Raw genomic sequence first — 17,709 nt, 5'->3', positions numbered from 1 at the left:
GTGGTATACAGAAGAGCTGCGACTCCAGCGTCAGTTCTGTAGAAATTTAGAAAGGCGCTGGAGAAAACACTATAGTCCATTGGCTAAGCAAGAATATAAAAGTGCTCTGGCTATATATAAGAAAGCTATCACCACACAAAAGAATCTTTTCTTCACTGGTCGTATTGAGCACGCCCAGAACTCAGCTAGGATGTTATTTCAGGTGGTGAACTCTCTGTCCAGTCCTCCAGCTGGCTCCACAATAGAGAACTCGCAGGAATTCTGTACCGCCCTAGCCACATTTTCTACTACTAAAGTAATGGATATTTACTCCACTTTTTCTAAAGAGCCGGTAGGAAGAACCGCTGATTTAACTATTCAACCAGCACTGAAGCACCCTTCCTTTACTCAGTTTCAGTCAGCTACCAAAGAACAGGTCAACGCACTTGTTGGCAAAATTAAATCAGGCTCTCCGTTGGACCCATGTCCTCCGACCATAATGAACCAACTACACAATGTGGTTACCCAGCCGCTGACCAACATATGCAACTCCATCTTTAGGACAGGTGTCTATCCACAGACCTGGAAGAAGGCTATTGTTAAACCTTTGATTAAGAAGCCATCTTTAGACCCTACCATCACTTCCAACTACAGGCCAATTGCCTGCCTTCCATTTCCTGCCAAAATAGTGGAGGCAATAATGAATAAACAGCTCTCTGAGTTTATTGAACAACATAAGCTCTTAGATGACACTCAGTTCGGGTTCCGGAAGGGACACGGAACTGAGACAGCATTGATAAAGGCCTCGGATGAAATTCGAGAGATCATGGATTCGGGAGGTGCTGCAGTGCTCATCTTATTGGACCTGTCAGCTGCTTTTGACACGGTCGACCACGCCATCTTGGTCGACCGTGTGGCAGCCCTTGGAATTAGTCATCTGGCTAAAGACCTTATAGCCTCCTTCCTTGTTAATCGCAAACAGGCAGTCAAACTGGGCAACTACTACTCGCCTACTTCTGAACTGCCCTGTGGAGTCCCTCAAGGATCCTCGCTAAGTCCCACGCTTTTTAATATCTATGTTGCGGACTTGGCGAGGGTTATTAAATCACATGGGATGCGATTAACTACCTACGCGGATGACACCCAGCTTGTGCTGGCGGTGCATAAGAACGGTCCAGTGGTAGCAGCTAAGTTTCAGGAGCGGTTACTGGATGTACAATCATGGATGCACAGTAACTGCCTGAAACTTAATGCAGAGAAAACCGAAGTTATGACTTTCGGTAAGATCTCCCCCGAATGGTCCCCAACTTGGTGGCCCAGTCAGATGGGCTCCCCCCCGATTCCAACTGTCAAGATTAGGAATTTGGGAGTGATCTTTGATAACAGGCTATCTTTTTGGTTATCATGTCAACAAGGTGGTCTCTGCTGCATTCTTCGTGCTGAAGAAAATAAAAAAACTCATGCCATACCTACCCGCTTCGGCAGGGAAAACACTGATCACCACCTTAGTGTTTTCGAAGCTGGACTATGGAAACGCCCTCTTCCTTGGCACTCACAAATACATCCTGAACAAACTACAGTCCGTGCAAAATATGGCAGCACGGATTCTGCTTAATATTCCTTGGCGACACTCTACTTCAGCAGCCATACGCCATCTACATTGGCTAAGAGTGGAGAGCAGAATCAAATTCAAGGCTCTCTGCATCGCCTATAAGGCCATTCATCAGACTGGACCAAAGTTCTTAAAGGAAGCTTTTCAGGTGTACATACCTGGAAAGAATCTAAGATCAGCAGCAAGCCACCTATTGCATGTTCCCCGAACAAGAACGGCCACATGGGGAGATAGACGCTTCCTGGTAGCGACCCCCATACTGTGGAACACACTCCCCTTGTATATTAAAACAGCACCAACACTCATTGCCTTCCGTAAGGCCCTGAAAACTTGGCTATTTTTTCAATAAGTTCCTGTCCTGAATTTTGTGTATCCTAGAGCATCTCATTGCGCCTAGACACCCTAGGGTATTAGTTGCGCATTAAAAATCCCATAAATAAAATAAATAAATCTTGTGATGCATTTGCCTGGAATGGATGTCTTATACATATGGGTCATTCTTTTTTCAAATGGGGTACTCCACTCCATAATGGTGGTCATTTATCTGTTTTTGCTCTCAGTGTTGTAAGAATTGGGACCCACCTGGTGTGTGCTGTACCCTTCCCGGTTGACTGCTGTTTTGACCGACTGATGGCTTGACCGCCATTCCTATGAGCCTCTTTGTGAGCATTAGAGTGAGGCCAATGAATTTATTAGTGCACTTTCGTTTTTTCGATTTTGGGAATAAACTAAATAAACATGCGAGTGGAGTCTGTTTTATGGTTTTGTTAGTGAGGTGATGAATATTTCTTCCCAATATTGAGGGATTACCAGGCATCCCCAGACCATATGGTAAAAATCCGCCCCATGTGTACGGCGTCTACCTCAATTAGTATTAGCACCTTCATATATGTTGCCTATAAGTGCGGGAGAAAGGTAAGTCTGAAGTAAATAACAGAATTGTATGTACTTAAAGTGGGGGTCCTGGATACAGTTTTCTAGTACTCTAAGCATTTTACTCAAATGTTGTCACATCTATCCACTTCTAGCTTGTTTTCCCATTTCAACTTTAGTGTTGAGTTCTTATTTAAGTACAAAGGTAGGATCGAATTGTAGAGTAACAGAATGGCTTTTTTATTGTTTCGAATTGTAAGAAGGTGATGCAACTAGTCCGAGACTTGAGAGTCATTTATGGGCTAGAAATTACTCGCATGCGCCTGCAACTGCATCAATGGTCTCTTGACATATTACCTACCTTGAGGCCTGATTTAAACGTTACCGGCTTACCGTCTGCCTTATTACAAGTGCTTTATTTCCTATTTCACTTGCAACACGACTGAAGAGCTATCCACACATCTGTGATGGAGTACTTGTCTGTCAAACTCTACGTCATACCCTTCGAGACCTAGACCTGTGGTGTGTCTGAGGAGTATAGCAGTGCTCCATTTGACAAATCGTTGGCAACTCTACCTAACTACTGTCGATAACTTCAGTAGCCTGGTAGGGCCTGTGTTGCAACTTAAAATCCAGTCAATAGGTTCCACAGTAGCCAGTGCGGCTGCACATTCTCCCTCTCAGGGTTCCTGAATGGATCCTGTTATCCATTTAATCACTCACTGTAATTGGGCTGTGAAGTAGTAGGCTTTATAATTGGTGCAAGTGACTCTAAAGTAGGGTCATTTTCAACCAGTGGAACATTCGTTCAGTATGACAGCACACCATATTTGGAGTGAACGTATAGGACCAGGACCTCTAAGTAATGCTGTCCCAACTCCCTCTCCCTGGCAGAAGTAGGAACAATATTACCTCCCCTGAACAGTCTTCCCTGGCCAGCACTTTGCTCGCATCCTCAGGCCGGCAGTTCAGGCCAAGTTCTGTTCACGGACCACCTGCCAACCATCTGGGCCCCTCTTGATCCTAAAAAGGTTGCTTCTTTATTAACTCCTAAATCCCCAGTGTCCTCTGAGCTCAGGTCCTGCCACAGTAGGAGCATCATTGACACAACAGACCCAGTGGTATTCAAAGCCTCTAAGCTATGTGGATGCTGTGCCTACCATGTTGCTCAGAGTGTGGCCCAGCCACGAGAGCAGGGGGGTGTAAGCTGCGGGGGGATACCCAGGTCCTTTCACAAGTGCGGCGAGCAATTGAGGGAGTTGAGTAAAAAAAACAGAATAATGAATGTGCAGTGTGGGCGGCCTCAGAGCTCCAACAAAATGCATGCTATGAACCCCTTGTATTTTTCATTTTAAACATGTGCAAGGCGTTCTTTACCAACATGGACATCAAATCTTACAGGGGCAGTCTGGTGGTATCACAAACAATGGGGCCTCATTACTGTCACAGACTATGTTACAACGGTACCAAGGTGCTCATTTTACTTAGTTTTTAATCCTCATTGGCCATTTAACTGTTACCTTTATAGGCTTTAGATGTTTCAAGGTTGGGTGCCTAATCTATCACAGTTCCATACGGTTCTTTTTCCTTACTGCACTAGTGATTCCTTTCTTCCTGAATATCCTTCCCCTCTCCCTATTTCTGCCTGATGTATTCCACACATTTTCAAGTTAGGTCTTCAATTACCTAAACTTTTTTGAGGTTTTTAACTGATCTTCCTCCAGTATTGTCCAGTGTATGAAATTCCAAATCCAAGTCTGTGATTGTTGTGCCTTAACCTTTGTCTTGAAATTACTTTTATTACAAATGTGCATGGAATTTCATGAAGGAAGTGGGCCTAGTAACATTTTTTGGTGGTGGGTTTAATCACATTTTGCAGCAGTGACCCTAGCTGCTGAGACCTAGACCTGATTTGGCATGGAATGTACTGTTGTAGCAACTCTGCTTTGAAGTCACTGTAGATCTGAAGCCACCGAAGTCATCTGCGGCGTTCCTCAAGGCTCCTCGCTCAGTCCAACCCTCTTCAACGTCTACATGAGCCCCCTCGCAGACATCGCTCTCCAGCACAACCTCAACATCATCTCCTACGCCGACGACACCCAGCTGATTCTCTCCCTCACCAACGACCCCGCCACTGCCAGAGCCAACCTTCACGAAGGGATGAAAGAGGTAGCCGAATGGATGAAGAACAACCGCCTGAAACTGAACTCGGACAAGACGGAAGTCCTCATCCTGGGATCCTCACCCTCCGCCTGGGACGACTCCTGGTGGCCCCCCGCCCTAGGCAGCGCACCCAAACCAACAGACCACGCACGCAACCTGGGCTTCATCCTGGACTCCTCCCTCTCCATGACCAGACAGGTCAACAAAGTCTCCTCGTCGTGCTTCAACATCCTGCGCATGCTACGTAAGATCTTCCGGTGGATCCCCACCGAGATCAGGAAGACGGTCACCCAGGCCCTCGTCACCAGCCGTCTGGACTACGGCAACTCCCTCTACGCCGGAACCACCGCCAAACTCCAGAAGAGACTCCAGCGGATCCAGAACACCTCAGCTCGACTCATCCTGGACATCCCCCGTCGCAGCCACATCTCCGGACACCTGAGAGACCTGCACTGGCTCCCGGTCAACAAGAGAATCACCTTCTGACTCCTCACCCACGCACACAAAGCCCTACACAACCAAGGCCCAGGATACCTCAACAGCCGCCTCAACTTCTACGCTCCCAAACGCCAGCTTCGATCGACCGTCCATGCCCTCGCCGCCGTCCCCCGCATCCGAAGAGCCACCACAGGGGGACGGCCCTTCTCCTACCTCGCCGCCAAGACATGGAACTCCCTCCCGACCCACCTCCGCCTGACCCAGGACCACCTCGCCTTCAGGAAGCAACTCAAGACCTGGCTGTTCGAGCAGTAGCGGACCCCCCTCCCCTAGCACCTTGAGACCCTCTGGGTGAGTAGTGCGCTATATAAATCCTTTGATTGATTGATTGATTGATTGATTGATTGACTGTTTCTATAAAACATAATTTCTGTGTTTCAGGCGGCCTGCATGGACACGAGAGAGCTCTTCTGGTCTATGAATGAACTGCTACAAGTTAGAGCCAAATCAGTAAACCAGAGGTCAGAGGCATTGCCGTTTGAGCATTGCTTGTGAGGATGTTTTTCCTATAGTTAACTTGGATCTCAGGAGTCAATATTAAAGCACTGGTAGCACCAAGAGGAAATAGGGCTCGAAAATATTTGTTGCCAACTATCTTTCCCAGAAAGTGGTAAAACGTTTTTGTTTGCTGTATTGATGTGATCCTCATGATTACTGTTCTATTACTGTAGGTTTAAATGCAGATCTATAGGTTTTTTAAACTAAATCTCCAAGACATTGACCCTTACCATGCTGTAACTTAGGGGCAGATGTATGAAACGATTTTTTTGTCGCAAACGCTACGATTAGCAAAATAGCAGCGTTTGCGACAAAAAAACTGGAAAATGCGATGTATTATTGAAATCGCATCGCAAAATTAAGGAATCGCAAAATTTCCGATTCCTTAATTTGCGTAAGCATTTAAGGAATCACAAATTGCGATTCCTTAAATACTATGCATCAAGCATTTCATTTTTGCGATTTCTCCTTAAGAAATCGCAAATTACTACCAACTTGTAGTTGGTGGTAATTTGTGATTTCTTTTACAAATGCACTTTTTTGCATTTGTAAAGGTGCAATGTGGCGCTCATATATGCCCTTGGGGCATGTACGTGCGCCATATGCGCATACATGTAAAATTCAGGGGTGCAGCAGGGTGTCCTTAAGACACCCTTGCACCCTTGAAATTATTCTCAATTTGCGATTAGCAAATTGCGAATCGCAAATTGAGAATAACTTCACATTCATTCCCATGGGCCTTCATTGCGATTCGCAATTTGCAAATCGCAATTAAGGAATTTTAAGAAATCGCTAAAAAATAGCGATTTTGTACATACATACCATTTTGCAATTCTCAAATAGCGATTCTCAGAAAATCGCTATTTCAGAATCGCAAATAGGTATTTTGATACATCTGCCCCTATGTTCCTAACCCACGAGCCACTTCATAAATAAAACTTTGACTGCTTGACCTCTCTCTGCTCTAAAACAAACAAGACCCAAGTAGAAGCTGTTGGCACGTCTAAGGAATGCATTAGTACTCTAGGACATACGACACCGATAGTAAACTACAATACATTTCTTTGAAACTGCTTAGAAAATACTGACCAACCACAAACTAGAGAAAAGACCTGTGGCGAGAATGAGAAAAGCAGGTTTCAGTTCCCACCGACCGTTGAAAAAAAGAGACAGAAAGAAAGTGCGCACCTGTGTGTTACAGGTTCTGTGGGTGCACGTGACATGAGGAATGCAGGAAAAGACTGAACATACAGAGGACTGATGGTGATGTTATTTGGCACATGCTCAGATGGAACAGATGTGACAAGGAATTATGCTGGAGTGCTAGATGAGGAAGAATGGTGCGGGACAACCAGCTATAGGAAGATAACGAGGACTGGGACAAGAACACTCCCTTTGGGTTGATGTAGGGAATACTGCAGGATTGATACTCATGGTGGGGGGGGCATTGGAAAGTTATGGAGAAGCCCTGTGATGATCAGGGAGGAGTCACTGGAAAGTTACGGAGAGTGATGGAGAAGCACTGTGATGATCAAGGAGGAGTAACTGGAAAGTTACGGAGAGTGATGGAGAAGCACTGTGATGATCAAGGAGGAGTCACTGCAAAGTTACGGAGAGTGATGGAGAAGCACTGTGATGATCAAGGAGGAGTCACTGCAAAGTTACGGAGAGTGATGGAGAAGCACTGTGATGATCAAGGAGGAGTCACTGCAAAGTTACGGAGAGTGATGGAGAAGCACTGTGATGATCAAGGAGGAGTCACTGCAAAGTTACGGAGAGTGATGGAGAAGCACTGTGATGATCAAGGAAGAGTCACAGGAAAGTTACACATTGTGATGGAGAAGCCCTGTGATGATCAAGAAGGAGTCACTGGAAAGTTACACATTGTGATGGAGAAGACCTGTGATGATCAAGGAGGAGTCACTGGAAAGTTACGGAGCGTGATGGAGAAGCATTGTGATGATCAGGGAGAAGTCACTGGAAAGTTACGGAGAGTGATGGAGAAGCACTGTGATGATCTAAGGGGCATTGGAAATGTATACATTGTGATGGAAAAGCACTGTGATGATCAAGGAGTCGTCACTGGAAAGTTACACATTGTGATAGAGAGGCACTGTGATGATCAAGGAGGAGGCACTGGAAAGTTACACATTGTGATGGAGAAGCACTGCGACGATCAAGAAGGAGTCACTGGAAAGTTACGGAGAGTGATGGAGAAGCACTCTGATGATCTAAGGGGCATTGGAAATGTATAAATTGTGATGGAGAAGCACTGTGATGATCAAGGAGGAGTCACTGGAAAGTTACACATTGTGATGGAGAAGCCCTGTGATGATCAGGGAGGAGTCACTGGAAAGTTACGGAGAGTGATGGAGAAGCACTGTGATGATCTAAGGGGCAATGGAAATTTATACATTGTGATGGAGAAGCACTGTGATGATTAAGGAGGAGTCACTGGAAAGTTACACATTGTGATGGAGAAGCACTGTGATGATCAAGGAGGAGTCACTGGAAATTTACAGAGAGTGATGGAGAAGCACTGTGATGATCTAAGGGGTATTGGAAATGTATACATTGTGATGGAGAAGCACTGTGATGATCAAGGAGGAGTCACTGGAAAGTTACATATTGTGATCGAGAAGCCCTGTGATGATCAGGGAGGAGTCACTGGAAAGTTACAGAAAGTGATGGAGAAGCACTGTGATGATCTAAGGGGCATTGGAAATGTATACATTGTGATGGAGAAGCACTGTGACGATCAAGGAGGAGTCACTAGAAAGTTACGGAGAGTGATGGAGAAGCACTGTGATGATCTAAGGGGTATTGGAAATGTATACATTGTGATGGAGAAGCACTGTGATGATCAAGGAGGAGTCACTGGAAAGTTACACATTGTGATGGAGAAGCCCTGTGATGATCAGGGAGGAGTCACCTGAAAGTTACGGAGAGTGATAGAGAAGAACTCTGATGATCTAAGGGGCATTGGAAATGTATACATTGTGATGGAGAAGCACTGTGATGATTAAGGAGGAGTCAATGGAAAGTTACGGAGAGTGATAGAGAAGCACTCTGATGATCTAAGGGGCATTGGAAATGTAAACATTGTGATCGAGAAGCACTGTGATGATCAAGGAGGAGTCACTGGAAAGTTACACATTGTGATGGAGAAGCACTGTGATGATCGAGGAGGAGTCCCTGGAAATTTACAGAGAGTGATGGAGAAGCACTGTGATGATCTAAGGGGTATTGGAAATGTATACATTGTGATGGAGAAGCCCTGTGATGATCAGGGAGGAGTCACTGGAAAGTTACGGAGAGTGATGGTGAAGCCCTGTGATGATCAAGGAGGAGTCACTGGAAAGTTACACATTGTGATGGAGAAGCACTGTGATAATCAACGAGGAGTCACTGGAAAGTTACGGAGAGTGATGGAGAAGCACTGTGATGATCTAAGGGGCAATGGAAATGTATACATTGTGATTGAGAAGCACTGTGACGATCAAGGAGAATTCACTGGAAAGTTACACGTTGTGATTGAGAAGCCCTGTGATGATCAGGGAGGAGTCACTTGAAAGTTACGGAGAGTGATGGAGAAGCACTGTGATGATCTAAGGGGCAATGGAAATGTATACATTGTGATGGAGAAGCCCTGTGATGATCAAGGAGGAGTCACTGGAAAGTTACACATTGTGATTGAGAAGCACTGTGGTGATCAAGGAGGAGGCACTGGAAAATTACTGAGAGTGATGGAGAAGCACTGTGATGATCTAAGGGGCATGGGAAATGTATACATTGTGATGGAGAAGCATTGTGATGATCTAAGGGGCATCAGAACGTTACGGAGAGTGATGGAGAAGCACTGTGATGATCAATGAGGGGGCATTGGAAAGTTGCAGCGAGAGGTGCAGACGCACTGTGAAACTGTACTCTGTTTTTTTCAGACCAAACTGTTGCCTCAAGAATCATTCACTTGGAAGTTTCTGCAGAAATTGGCTGTACCTTGTGTGCTCATATCTCATGGCTTGCTCATCCTGGCGTGCTTTTATTTCCTGGTGCAGGGCATCTTGAAGCTTCTCTTGCATTTCTTCTAGCTCCTTTATCCTTTTACGCTGCCGGTTTGCCTCCTCCTCCTTTAATGCCATTTCAGCTTTCATGGAGGCGCGCGCCTGCAACGAGCAGCAAGAACATATCAGTGGGGCAAAAACTTGACATAAAGTCTCTCTCAATTATATTCTATGTGTGCAAGGCAGCTCCGCAATGACAAGGTTGCCCTTTTGAAGGTTTTGCACTTTTCTCCAGTGAGAATAACTGCAGACATTGCATTCCTCTAGTGTTAGTGCTACCTCCAATAGTTTCACTGCAGTTTGCATTAACACACTTATCCTGTGCCTCCAGTGCAGGGGTTGTCCCTGTTTTCCAGTGCAGAGTGATGTGACTATTCAGTGCATTTGCTGCCTTTGTCTTTAGTGGACAGTTTACCTGGCCAATCTTGTTTATGTGTTTCAAGCTTATCACCTATTGTGGGAGCTAGTACAAATCCATCTCCTGTAGACGGTGTCCCCCTGGTGCAGATCTCTTCTTCCCCACCAGTGAAGATGGTGACCACACCCAGAGGGCATTTATTTCCTTATACATTAGGGAAGAGGTTACCCTTCCCCTTCCCTACTCTCCAGTCCACCAGTTGCCCCCTACTTTAATTCAGGTTTTGTTACTACATCCACCTAATAGCGGTGACTACATCCATGTAATAAAAATGTTGGTAATCCCTCACCTTCAGGTCCTATGCCTCCATACCTGTGCAGGTGACTCCCACAACTCTACAGGAAGGGTGTACTCCCCTCACGCGCAAGATCCCTCTTCTCTAGTGAAGGGTCTGACATTTCTCAATGCAAATATTGTGAGCCTCTAGTGCCTATGCTGACATCCCTGGCCATCACATTCCAGATGATGTTCTGCTACTCTTTCCAGGGAAGTGTCTCTGCTCTTAAATGCAGGTGTTAGCCAATGCGATGAGGCTCTGTTGCTCAATGCAGGCAATGACACACTTTAGAGTGCTTGTTTTGGCCCTCCTCTCTAGTACAGGTGATGTATTCCCTTTTAGTGCAGATACTAAGACGTATTCATACATTCTACATCACTGGTGTTGACCCCTCCTTTTTGGAATGCAGGTATGATTACTCTCTCCTGTGCTGGCGCTCCTCCCTCTGCTGTGGCCTAGGTCTCCAGACACACATGAAGACTTGCCTGCTCTGCTTCCTGCAGCTGAACTTCTAGGGCTCGCTGCATCTCCTCTTGCTGCAATTGCCGTCTTTTCTCCTCCTCCTGCATGAGGATCTCATTTTGCTGCTGCACTTCCTTCAGGCGCTCTATCTCCTGCTGTTGGCGCTCCCTCTCTTCCTGCAGCTGCTTCAGCCGCAACCGCTCCTCCTCCTTCGCTGCTCTCTGCTGCTCCTTCAACTCCCTCTGCTCCCGCCGCTTCTGCCTCAAGTCCTTATGGTAGGACTTCTTCCCCTCTGCCTGCAGTCGAATGGCCGTCTGTATGGCTGAAAAGGAAAGCACAAAAACCCATAAGCACCACCTCATCATCTATGTTGCCACAGCCTCATCAAAGTATCTCGCAGTCATAGTTACCATCACTGTGTCTATTCTGGCAAAGTCTCTCCGATGGCACAGCTTCATGTTACAAATTTGGTTAACAAATCTTTTGCATCTCCTCAAAATGTGCTGATGTACCTCTTTATGTATGCAGTGCCAATATACAGTGTTTACATTATACATTGCCATATCTAATAATGTATTTGAAGTCTCATCGTAAGGTAAGACAGGATCACAGTAAAAACTTTGTTTGTGAGTGGCAGTGTGAACAAACAACAGGCTCTCTTTGAAAGGTAATATTTTAACCATATATATCAAAAAGGAGGCACTTGGAGCGCATTAAGGTTCAGCATACCTGCTACCGGTAATATAGGTAAGGTATAAGGGGTATGCAGTCCCTAGTGAAGTGTTTATGTCTGTTCAGGTCAATGTGGGTTAAGTTTTGTGCATTATAAGACACTCATTCATTCACAGGGTATGCTGGGAGAGTGACTGCAGGAACAAATGCCCTCACACATCTAAATAGGTGTCATGCTTCATCATTGGGCTTTTGTTCCAAGTCGGGCCAGCACTTCAATGCCCACCTGGCACCCTCAATGGAGGCTCTTCACCTGAGTTTTTTTTGTCCACCGTTTGGTGAAGTGTGGGTGTGAGGATCTAAAAAGTAGATTGGTTTTTATTAAGTGTAGGAAGTGTGAAGTTAAAAATAGAATAAGAGGTACTTCTCAGGAAAAACTTTAATGAACAAGTTCTCCTTCCTACATTAAAATACTTGGTGTTATCTACTAGAATTTATGATCTACAATAGCTGTAGGTCAACATTTTCAAGTTGTAGTTTAGTCATATCAATGATCTGGTAGCTATTCATCAGGACCGATGTTACCTAATCTACATAGGTACATAAATCTACTCCCATTCACACATACCTTTTTTTAAAGCAATGGTTTAGAAACTTATTTTGACGATGACCCTTATTGAGTTGGCCAGCGAGCATAGGTCGTCCAGTGTCGCTCCTAAAATAAACCTCATGCAAATAGCGTGCTGGTGTGCACCACTCGAGGAGTCATTAAAATTAGCCATTTAGGGTCATTGTCAAAATAAGTTTCTAAACCATTGCCTAAAAAAAGTAATGTGTGATTGGGTGTACACTCATGAATTTATATATTGAAACTCCAGTCACAAAGTAGATTAGGTAACACCGGTCCTGAAGAATAGCTACCAGATCATGAATGAATGAATGAAGGGGGACTTTTACTGCGCAACTTAGCCCAAGGGCATAAAGGCGCCAATGTAGTCATTGATATGACTACAGCTTATCTAATTGATGTGCGGTTTTCCCTTTTAGGGAACACTACTACCCATTTGTTGTAAGACAACTTGAAAAATGTTGAACTAGAGCTATCAAAAATTGGTGAAAAGTTTAAGTAACATGCACAAATGTTCCTTTTAGTTGGATTGTGTCCAGGTTTGAAAACATATTAAATTGTCAGCATAGGCAGCCTGAGGACATCTTTGATGAAATTACCCCATCAATTTATTAATGAAAGACCTATTGCTAATCCTCAGTATAAACTCTACAACCCATGGGCCTATGGGAATTCTGTATTGTAAAATTAAGTTTGCGCAGAGATGTTTTGATGAAGACCCAGCCTATGTGATTTATAAGCAGTGGTATCTAGTATCTCCTTTTGAGGAATCCTAGATGATACAGTTCTGTTGGATTTTCTTAAACAGAAATGTCATGTAGCACCCTCTTCCAAATTCATTATTAAATGCAAAAGAACACTTCATAATCGTGTAGTCAGGACAGCTGTCTGATTTTAGTCAAACTTTGCAAAGTGTTCAAGTGTACTCCTAGTCCTGCTTCTGGTTGATCATCTGCTATCCGACTGCCTCTTCTTCATGTGTGCTTTACAAAAAAAAGAAGATTTCGTATGGGAAGCTGTGCAGGTTTAGGGTGCTAGACCCACACCAGTGCCAAAGGATTCTGAAACTATTTTAATGTTTTTAGTCATTGTTTTGCAAAGTTGGCAGCTCATAAGGATGTTCTAATAAGCCAGAGGAAGGGTGACTGTACGGTTAAGAGTACACAAATCATGAGGTAAACAATTTAAACTACTGCCACAATCATCATGATACCACTTTGTCGCACCATGAACATGTCATTAGTGAAATACCTCACCACTTATGCCAGATCTTTATTTGCTCAGCCAATACCTCCTTGTCATTCCCTGTACCATCTTGGTCTATTTACTACCTGTCGTCCACTCTTGCCTCTGCCGCGTGTCCGTAGCACTCATCTCATAGGTTCTGGATGCGGTCTTTACACAGAAAATGCACCGCTTACCATCCCGATCTGGAAGCACCTGGGGTAGGGGAGTAACACGATAAAGGTCATTGATGTTGTAAAATGCTCCAAACTTCTAATTCTGTGAATACTCCAGGAATATATATAGATGTCTGTCCACTGCCCCACAAGACAACTTTTATATATTTTTCTATAATATTTATCCAACAGTAAGTCTAGTTTCTATCATTTCATACATATGTGTAGTTATTTTCAATTCAAACAATGCACATTTTGGATGAGGGTCTGTGGTATCTCTTTGTGCTTTGTATAACATGAGTGTAGGTATTTCTCTGCTCTGTAGTTGATTATATACAGAGGGAGTCTGTTGTAATGATATCCTCCATTAACATGGCATCTTATTTAGCCCTTTCTTTATGTTGTTGTTATCTTACTCTTCTAGAAAGTCTTCTCAATTCTCATTTCTGACCTCAGCCAAGTTGTATTCCAGACTTGACAGTTAGAGTCTGGTCAGCTGGCGAGGTGGACGTTCAGTCTTTACTCTACAATAAAGCATCCACTTAATCCTACTGGATTATCATTGTAGTTATTTTGTGTACTACAAGTTGGCGACAGAGTGCTGACTAGACTGTGTGGATGTTGAGAAAACCCACCCTCTGACAACGAAATGGAAAAGAGGAGAATCAACAGAAAAACGGAAGACTGACGACACCTCTCCAAAAAAGAGAACTCATGCTGTGCCGCACAACTACGATTGAGATGAAGCTGTAAATATCGCTCATATGCTATTCTAAGAAAACAATCGGACATTTGGCGAAACGCTTACCTCATCATACCAACGGTGAGCTTTCTTCGTATTACATACAGCAGCGAACTCTGTGATGTGGTCCAGGTCTCTTAACAACCGTTGTTGCTAAGTGTGAGGGGCCTTCCCACAGTTCGCGCAAGGAAGTCAGACGTGATTCAGATGTATGTGGCAGCGTATTGGTATACTTGGGTATGACTGACGTCTTCACGTCCTACGTCCTTAAGCAATCCGCAGGCAGCCATTTTAAAAACATTGTTTTTCATTGTTACGAGTGAAGCAGTGAATGGATATACTTTCGATGACACGTTCATTTTCAACGAAAGCTGCGTGTATGCACAAGTATACGGATTGTCAGTAAGACGGTATTTAATTCGGTGAGAGACATAATTTTACAGTACAAACTGATAATCGGAATGGATGGTCTTTGGGGGCATTTTAAATTCAAACTTTTAATTCTTCTAAAGAGTAGACTTTCATAATGTTGCACTCATCGATGTAGCCTGGTGTTATGCTTAGTATTTTAGGAGTTTTATTGTTGTATTGTGTATATGTAAGTTACATTCCTAACCAGGATTCACAGTATTTTACCAGTGTTGAGCATCCTTTAGGTTACTAATTGTTTTAAATTCTTACAAACTATAAAGGCTCAACAAGTCAATGTGATACTACCTCCACCATTCCTCAGTGAACCTGGCACACCATCAATAGCTTGGGAGGATTGGATTGTCATGTTTGACAATTATATTGAAGCTTTAGATGGTCAAGACTTTTCTTCAAAAAGGAAAAAAGCATTGTTGTTAACAGCTTTAGGGAAAGAAGGACAATGTGTGTTTAAATATCTTCCTCAAGTACTACAGCCAAGTGGGCAATCTTCACTGGATGAATTTAAAGAAGCTGTTTCAAGGTTAGAAATAAGATTTGCCAAAGAAAAAAATCTGGTCATGAACAGATATAAATTCTATAAGAACAAACAACGCTCTGAGGAATCAATTGAAGATTTTGTAGCACGCTTACGTAAACTCTCAGTTAAATGCAACTTTGGTCAAATGACTGAGGAATTAATTTGTGACCGATTAATTGTTCAGTGCAACCTTAGGAAAATGGACCACTGATACTTTCAGTTCATAAGATATGGGGTTGTAATTACTGTAACAAGGTGGAATATTGTGTTGGAAACGTTATGTCATAATTGATTGATATGTGAGACTCTTAGTTATGTGAAAAAGTACGATGGATTAGGATCCTTTTGTATATTGTCTTGAAGTATTTTTGCTTAAAGGTTTTGCTCCAGTAATTTGTCTTTTTGATAGTATAAGTCACTCAAAAATAAGTTCGAATTATGTTTTATGTGCCTCATTCCGAAAAGATGCTGATGTTGTGATAACAGAGCAGGCAAAATGCAATAAAGTTTAACAGACTGCTTTGTGTTCTTATAAAAATTAACTGTCCTGATTTATGTTTAACAGAGGTTCTGTTCTGTGTTTGCTGCTTTGGCATAGGGCTTCCAGCGAGACTTTGAGTGAATGCCAGAGCTGGCTATACTTACAACCCAGGATTAGCTCTTTATTTGAAGGCCGCAGGTCGTGGAGGTTGGCAGAGCTTCTTCTCCTTCAACACAAGTTGAGGAAAAGGCTTCCAGGATGGGTGTGGCTTGGTGCAGCAGAATGCTGGAGAGGACGTCGCCTTCTCCTATCTCTGGGCGGAAGGGGTCCTAATTGCAGAAGATGTCAGTGGCCAACTGCTGGTGCTTCTTGCAGTGCACCCAACACCTTTCCCTTCAATACCGTATGGTCTTCTTTGAGCAGAAGGTGAGACAAGAGTCTCACAAGGTGATGTTGTGGTCCAGGGAGAGAAAGAGAGTTTACAAGCCTCATCATGGTCCAACAGGGGGCAATTCTGGAAGGTGTTTATTCCATCACCCACTGAGGACATACATTCTCTGGTGTCGAAGGTAGATGAAGAAGGTTTACAGCCCTGACAGGATACGAGGCCATGGAGTTCGGAGACTTGGCTGCGTGTATGCACAAGTATACGGATTGTCAGTAAGACGGTATTTAATTCGGTGAGAGACATAATTTTACAGTACAAACTGATAATCGGAATGGATGGTCTTTGGGGGCATTTTAAATTCAAACTTTTAATTCTTCTAAAGAGTAGACTTTCATAATGTTGCACTCATCGATGTAGCCTGGTGTTATGCTTAGTATTTTAGGAGTTTTATTGTTGTATTGTGTATATGTAAGTTACATTCCTAACCAGGATTCACAGTATTTTACCAGTGTTGAGCATCCTTTAGGTTACTAATTGTTTTAAATTCTTACAAACTATAAAGGCTCAACAAGTCAATGTGATACTACCTCCACCATTCCTCAGTGAACCTGGCACACCATCAATAGCTTGGGAGGATTGGATTGTCATGTTTGACAATTATATTGAAGCTTTAGATGGTCAAGACTTTTCTTCAAAAAGGAAAAAAGCATTGTTGTTAACAGCTTTAGGGAAAGAAGGACAATGTGTGTTTAAATATCTTCCTCAAGTACTACAGCCAAGTGGGCAATCTTCACTGGATGAATTTAAAGAAGCTGTTTCAAGGTTAGAAATAAGATTTGCCAAAGAAGAAAATCTGGTCATGAACAGATATAAATTCTATAAGAACAAACAACGCTCTGAGGAATCAATTGAAGATTTTGTAGCACGCTTACGTAAACTCTCAGTTAAATGCAACTTTGGTCAAATGACTGAGGAATTAATTTGTGACCGAATAATTGTTCAGTGCAACCTTAGGAAAATGGACCACTGATACTTTCAGTTCATAAGATATGGGGTTGTAATTACTGTAACAAGGTGGAATATTGTGTTGGAAACGTTATGTCATAATTGATTAATATGTGAGACTCTTAGTTATGTGAAAAAGTACGATGGATTAGGATCCTTTTGTATATTGTCTTGAAGTATTTTTGCTTAAAGGTTTTGCTCCAGTAATTTGTCTTTTTGATAGTATAAGTCACTCAAAAATAAGTTCGAATTATGTTTTATGTGCCTCATTCCGAAAAGATGCTGATGTTGTGATAACAGAGCAGGCAAAATGCGATAAAGTTTAACAGACTGCTTTGTGTTCTTATAAAAATTAACTGTCCTGATTTATGTTTAACAGAGGTTCTGTTCTGTGTTTGCTGCTTTGGCATAGGGCTTCCAGCGAGACTTTGAGCGAATGCCAGAGCTGGCTATACTTACAACCCAGGATTAGCTCTTTATTTGAAGGCCGCAGGTCGTGGAGGTTGGCAGAGCTTCTTCTCCTTCAACACAAGTTGAGGAAAAGGCTTCCAGGATGGGTGTGGCTTGGTGCAGCAGAATGCTGGAGAGGACGTCGCCTTC

General features: G+C 43.4%; 1 protein-coding gene across 1 annotated transcript in view; it reads right to left on the bottom strand.

Annotated features, from left to right (window-relative positions):
- Window positions 1–17,709, bottom strand: part of DEF6 (DEF6 guanine nucleotide exchange factor) — a 478,117-nt gene that overhangs the window by 194,417 nt on the left and 265,991 nt on the right. Inside the window, exons 6-8 of the mRNA XM_086923236.1 lie at window positions 13,476–13,584; window positions 10,868–11,166; window positions 9,623–9,789 (exon numbers count right to left, since the gene is read on the bottom strand). Coding sequence (XP_086779362.1) covers window positions 9,623–9,789; window positions 10,868–11,166; window positions 13,476–13,584 — 575 coding nt within the window. The remainder of the gene's footprint in view (window positions 1–9,622; window positions 9,790–10,867; window positions 11,167–13,475; window positions 13,585–17,709) is intronic.

The sequence above is a fragment of the Lissotriton vulgaris genome, chromosome 5, assembly GCF_964263255.1.
Source record: "Lissotriton vulgaris chromosome 5, aLisVul1.2, whole genome shotgun sequence".
Taxonomy (NCBI): Eukaryota; Metazoa; Chordata; class Amphibia; order Caudata; family Salamandridae; genus Lissotriton; species Lissotriton vulgaris.
This window is presented reverse-complemented; position numbering and strand designations above follow the sequence as displayed.